General features: G+C 36.4%; 1 protein-coding gene across 1 annotated transcript; it reads right to left on the bottom strand.

Annotated features, from left to right (window-relative positions):
- Positions 1–5,680: 5,680 nt before the first annotated feature.
- On the bottom strand, positions 5,681–6,355 carry LOC150090781 (uncharacterized). The gene has a single exon (XM_090372040.1). It carries the CDS (start codon positions 6,353–6,355, stop codon positions 5,681–5,683), a length of 675 nt encoding a protein of 224 aa, XP_090228166.1.
- Positions 6,356–6,925: the final 570 nt, after the last annotated feature.

Here is a 6,925-nt window from a genome sequence, read left to right as displayed (position 1 = left end):
CCGTTAAAATCTCCTAATATACAGAGGGGTGGAGGTATCTGTATGAAGAGATCTTCAAGGTCTTTTAAGGAGTAAGTATGGTTTGGTGGTAGGTAAATTGAGACAATTGTCATTGAAATACAGTGAGTTATATGAACAGCGACAGCTTCTATTTCAGTTTGAAGTGGAATATGTTTAGTTGGGATATTTGAATTTATTAGGATTGCTACACCACCATGGGCAGCATTTGTTCTATTACGATCTCTTCGATAAAGGCAATAATTCTTTATCGAAGGAGAAATTTGTAAGGTTAGGTAAGTTTCCTGAAGACAAAGAGCAATTGGAGAATACCGGTTAATTAAAGCATGGATGTCATCTGTGTTGCAACGAAAGCCTCTGCAGTTCCATTGTAAAACACAGGCCATTATTTATGTTTAGTTGATGGAGCTGTATCTGACTGCTTTTTGGAGGTGACTGGCTTATTTCGTTCCAATTTTGATTTGTCTTTTTTGAAAACTGGTCGACCAGTATCCATTTCTTCTTCAGCGTAGATTTCTAAAATTGGTTCTTCATGTATAGTTGTCCCATCTGTATCCATGATTATGTCCTGGGTATTTTTCTTTGATTTTGGGTTTGTAATATCGGATGTATTAGCACATATCTGAGGAGGAGATGCAGCTGGTATTGTCAGTGGAGTGTTATTTGCCTGGTCTGAGAGTTTGGGTTGTTGTTTATGCACACTTGGTTGTTGCTCAGAGAGGACAGTTCTAGCCCAATCAGAAATTGACTTGGTAATGGGAACTGTGACATCTGTTTGAGTGGAGACTGTTTGGAATTTTTTTACTACATTAGCATAGGTACTATTTTTGTTTATAATAGGTGAAACTAGTTTTCTTGCTTCTTGGTAGCTGACTTTGTTTTCGATCTTGTATCGTACTATTTTTTTTTTTTCAGTTTTCCATTTTTCACAAATTTTGGAATATGCCGGGTGGTCACCTTTGCAGTTCGCGCACGTCATTTTTGCAGCAGAACACTCACTCTGGTTGTGATCTAAGGACCCGCAATTTGGGCAGACAGAAACTCCCCTGCATACAGTTTGCGAATGGCCAAATTTTTGGCACTTAAAGCACCGGACTGGGTTCGGGATGTAAGGTCTTACCTGACACCTAAGGTAACCAGCTTTTATAGTGGTAGGCAGGTTCGGTGTTTTAAATGTGAGTATCACTGTCCGAGTAGGGACAGCCTCTCCATCTTTTCTGATGACGATTCTTTTTGCGTGTGTCACATTTTGATCTTGTAGTTCCTGGACAAGTTCATCCTCCGATACGTTTAAAAGATCCCACTCTGATATTACCCCTTTAGAGGAGTTTAAGGTGGCATGTGGGGTAACCTTCGTGGGAATTCCACCAAAGGTAGATACTTTTAACAGTCTCTCAGCGTGTCTACGTTCGGTCATTTCAATTAATAAGTCTCCGGATCTCAGTCGCCTAACCATTTTTGGAGGGCCAGCCACATTTTCAAGACATTTTTGTATCAAAAATGGGGAAAGCTTACTCAATGGTTGGTCTGTGGAGGAGTGTAGAATTAAAAAGAGAGGTACGGTATTATCCGTTCCTTCTTTTTTTTGTCGTTTAGCATGGGATGTTGTGTCATCATGATCTCGATCATGTCTATCTAGGTCTGGATCAAAAGATCCATAAGTGGACTGTTTAATTTTGTCCATGTTTGCTCCTTTTTGCCCTGGGAGGGTGGCTTTCTTCTCCCAGATTTCCAGCCCCGCCACGTGGAGGCAGGAGCGGTGCCACCAGTGACCAAGCGATAAAGGAAGGTTAGTAGTTAGTGCGTTAATAAGTAATCCTATGTACAAGAAGAAAGGTGTCTTTCCTTTCTGTTAGGTACGCTAAATTCTTTACTTTAGAACAGCAAAATTAAATAACTGTGAGAAACGAAGGATACTACTATAATTATCAGCCGCTCTTTGAGAAAATCGCTTTAATATCACTTAGAAATCGCTATAGTCACTCGCTTGGCACTCGGGGCCTGACGTCTTATAACCTTAGTTATTTTGGCGTTTAACACATATACACTTAACCATCTTGCAGCACCTTGCAGATAGGCCTAACCGATTTGGTCTTAAATTGAAGATATTTCTTCCTAGGTGTGCAGAAACATAAGAAAATATAAAAATTCCGAAGAGTAAAAAATCCGAATAGTTTATTTTACAGAACGGGCCAATTTTCTCTATTAAACAACGGGCCAGTTTTGTAGTACAAACGAGAATATTTCAACATTCATTTCATCGATGGAGCCACAGGAAGATGTTCACTGTTAAACAAACAGTTGTCTAAGTTGATGAGGCATTTTTTCTGATTAACAATTTGCACGTTCGCACAATCGTGTCCTTTGTTCCGAAAAAAAAAAATAATAATAATTATTATTATAAAACTGTACTACCAATTTCGAAATTGCCTACCTTAAAAGAAATAACTAATCGTTAGGATTCCATTGCATTGCTCACTATATGTCCCCACGTTACGCACGCGAGCTCATACACCGATTGCCATTCGTTACGTTTAATGCGTTCAGAACTCATCATTTTATCGTTATCAACTTCAAGTTTGTTTTTTTGTTTTGAGGTTATTTAAGGTAAGTAATTTAAGGATTTAGAAGTATGTCACAGTCAGAACGCAGAAGACGTCTCTGCCGCCACGCTACTCTGACTGGTCGTGTTGAATGTACCTTGCCGCAAAGAAGAAACACGCGTTTTCGTGTTTCTGCAAATATATTCAGGATCGGTCTTTCAGAACGATCCTGAATACATTTACACGTATATATTGGTACTACATTTCTTTAGGACAGCTAGAGAAAAACTCTGCTGCCAATCGCGAAATTTTCGCAACGGGTATAGCTAGCTACCATTGCGTGCGATAGGCCTAATCGATTTGGTCTTAAATCGAAGTTATTTCTTCCTAGGTGTGCAGAAACATGGGAAAATATAAATATTCTGAACAGTAAAAGATCCGAATAGTTTTATTTTACAGAATGGGTCAATTTTCTCTACTAGCGCTGCCTACCTTAAAAGAAAGAACAGTTTTATTTTACAGAAATAAGAAAGGATTCGACACGTACTGGCTTACCTGCTCACGATCAAACACGGACTACATTTTACATTTCTTTAGGACAGCTAAAGAAAAACTCTGCTACCAATTGCGAAATTTTCGCAATGGGTACAGCTAGTTCAACCATATAAGAACACTTTAAAGAAGCCAACGTTCGTAAATATCGGGCCACTCATCATACATCGGAAATCCACTAGCGAAGATTAGATGGACAATTCTTCTAAATCCTGTATATAGCCTGGACCTTGCTTCATGTGATTTTTATTTATTCAAACCTCTCAAGGATTCTCTAGAGGGGGGGAACTGCTTTGAGTCTCATGATCACATCAAGGCACAGGGTAGTCGCTGGCTGAGCAAACAAGATAACAAAATCTTTCGTTAAGCATAGCTTGCACGATGAAGAAAACGTGCAAAATGTAACTGAAATCATGACAAAAATAAATATGCAAATATTTTCACACAGGCAACAGCAAATCAAAATGAATCGTTTCTACCAAGAAGTGAAGTTTAAAGCTCAGCAGAATATGGAGTTTCAATTTTGAAGACTGCCTACTATAATAATGTAGGGAAACTTTTTTTTTTTTTTTTTTCCCAATAAAATTGAATTGTATTGCAATCACTTGCTGACAAATAGTTTCGTTTACTCCAAAATAGTAAACGAAATGTATCGTGTATTGTTTGCTTTCCATCATTACTCACCGGCAACTGGAAAATCTCACAAAATAAGAACAGTGTTTAAACCATAACAAAATTTATATCATTATTAACTATTATTTAACATAAGCGCAGTAATAGGATTCATACATGGCCTACGTTATTTCTACCTAATCAAGAATAAACACATGGTACTTCAAATATTTCAAACTTTATATTACACAACCCCAGTGCAGATATTGATTCAGACCACAATCCAGTCTTAACGGAATTCAAACTGAGATTGAAGGCTACTAGGATAAAGCAACAGATGAAGAAAGTTGACTTAGAGAGGTTAAAAAATCCAGAAACAAATCAGTTAACGAAGACATTCCTTAACGAAAGAACGCAACACATCCATAGGCAGGAGGATAGGGGAGTGGAAGATCTTTGGAAGAGTTTTAAATCTGTTCTGACTGAAACAAGCTGAGAAGTTTTAGGTTATGGAAAATGTATGAAGAAGGACTGGATGACAGATGAAATTTTTACACTTTTGGAGAAGCGCAGAGCATTTAAGAACTGCAATGTACTAATGTACAAGGAGGTGAATAGACTAATTAAGAACAAAATTAAAGGAGCTAAAGAGAGCTGGATCACAGAAAAATAGGGGCTCTGCAAGAAAAACATGATGATTTCAATCTTCATAAAAAGATTAAGGAGATTTCAGGAATTAACAGAAGGAAACAACTAACTTCAATCCGAAATGAGAAATGTGAGATTATCATGGAAGAATCAGAGGAAACTGGACATGTGGACTAAATACACAAGAGACCTCTTCGCCGACAGTGAATGTGAGCTAGATGACAACGATGCAGTAGTAGGGCCATCCATCCTAAGATCCGAGGTGGAGAGGGTGATTAAATCAATTAAGAAGGGAAAGGCCAAAGGACCTGATGAAATCACAGCGGAAATTGTCAAATTGCTCGACTACAAAAATACCGACATTTTTGTTGAATTATTTAACAGAATTTACGACACAGGCAACATCAACGTTCATCACTCTTCCCAAAAAAAGTAAACACCAGGCAGTGGCGGATTTAGCACTTGAGAGGCCCCAGGCGCAATTGAATTTTGAGGGCCCCCTCTAAATATTTTCGGTACCATTCGGTGTGCATTCTACGCTCACGTTTTTACTATAGCACGCGCTCTAGATTTGGTGTTGCGGTTTTAATCATTTTGGTTGCGCAATTCTTTCATACATATTTAACTAATGTTTAAATGAAAAAATGACAACTGCCATCCCTCCCAAATCTAACATTAATACACGAAAACAACAAACCAAAGCGATAAAATTAGTTAAATCGTACACCGCGCCGATATGATATGAATTCATGGTCCCACTGCAACCTACAGGCAGGGGTGCAGAACAGAAGGTACGTAGCATGAGCTTGCATAGTAGTCCCTGTGTGTAAATTGCACGGTATCACGCGTAGAATGCAGGCTATAGTAGCACCATATTTTATTTGTGCCCTTCCCTACCTATCTTGCAAGTTGCAACTTTTAAGAGGTAGCAAAAATTTTAGATTATATAACTGAAATTTGTCTCTATATTTACTCTCTTTCATTCATCATTACTGGTCGAGGTGGATTTTTTTTATAAAAGTGCATACATTGATTTATTAATAAAAAAATACATTGAAACAACATCGTTATCAGTCTGTTTATTAAAAATTAAAAATATTCGAATATAAAATATCACGTTTGTTATCGTATTAATTAGATGGTAGGTGTACCAATGTCAATGGGTGTATAAAAATGGGGATTTTTTCAGCATAGCCAATGATAAGTTAAATTTTTCGATTTATGTTTTTGTCATTGACACAAATGTAGCACTGGCTATACTGAAAACGTCCCGATTGTTATGCACTTAAATAAATATAAAAATTAAACTAAATAGGAACTTTTCTCGCTTTAGCAAATTTATCAATTAGAGATTCGTAATCTAATAACCGAACAACATCGTTTTCTATAAACATCATTGACAACTGACTTAAATGCAACTGAGACAAGGAATTTCGTAAGTAATTTTTAACTCTTTTAAGAACTGAAAATGAACGTTCACCACTCGCGTTGCAAATAGGAATTTTCAAAAATATTTTTAGAATTGTTTCTACATTCGGAAATATAGATTGCAAACCCCCAATTAATAATTTGCACATGTCAACAGGATTGGCGACCTTTTCTCCTTTTATGAATGCAATAGAATGAACAATTTCATCTTTAAAATTCCTTATGTCAATATAATTTTGATATTTTGTAGATATGCTTTCCACACATTCATTAAATTGGACGTCAGGCATTTTAAAATTGAAAAATAATTCAAACTCCTTTAGTACATCACCGTAAATGGCGCTTCTTCGAGATGTGTCAGATATAAGTACATCACAAATAACGTTATGTACGTTTATCACAAAATTTTGTTTTGCAGTAAAATATGTTTCATTTAGAGTTGTTTCTTCAAACTGCAAGTTTCTTCTTTTAATTATGGTCTCCTTGTAGTTTCGGTTTTCCGTTAGTAAATTGGCATCGTTCTCAATATCATCAAACTTGTTCCTGACATTCATGATAAAATCGGAAAGTGATTTCAGAAGATTTGCTCCTAACAATAAATTGTACTGCATGTCTTGTAATGATTTGCTAGTACTATTTATTCGTTAGGTGATAAAATCTTCTTTTCATGGCTAAATAAATTAAATAAATACATTAATAATAAATAAACAATAATTTATCAGCGACAATTCCTAACAATGTTCATGTGCATAATTAAAAGAAATTTATTGATTTTATAATTATTACTACTGGGGAACTGGCAGATCGACTACATAAATGTAGTCATCTGGTGTACCCACACAAATTAATTTCCTTAAATTTCCCAGTCCATTGTTAGCATTCTACATACACATTATATTTGGCATGGCACATTATCAAATTTCTATTCGTTATAGATATAAATATATTAGGTGGCCGTCAACAAGGCTGACGGCCACCAGTTTGGGAACCACTGTCGTAGACAACAGTAAAAACATTATTAAAAACAAAACTATCAAGCAATCTCTAAACAAAGAACAGGATCTAGTGGAAATCTGACTCATTTTTGAAACGCGGCTGATAAAATGGTTTTCAAATAACGCGAG

Source organism: Mastigoproctus giganteus, chromosome 1 (assembly GCF_048544385.1).
Source record: "Mastigoproctus giganteus isolate SK-2022 chromosome 1, ASM4854438v1, whole genome shotgun sequence".
In the NCBI taxonomy this organism is placed as follows: Eukaryota; Metazoa; Arthropoda; class Arachnida; order Uropygi; family Thelyphonidae; genus Mastigoproctus; species Mastigoproctus giganteus.
This window is presented reverse-complemented; position numbering and strand designations above follow the sequence as displayed.

What these genes read in the sequence shown, in the direction of transcription:
- LOC150090781 (XM_090372040.1), bottom strand. Translation starts at nt 6,355, where the DNA reads ATGAATGTCAGGAACAAGTTTGATGATATTGAGAACGATGCCAATTTA.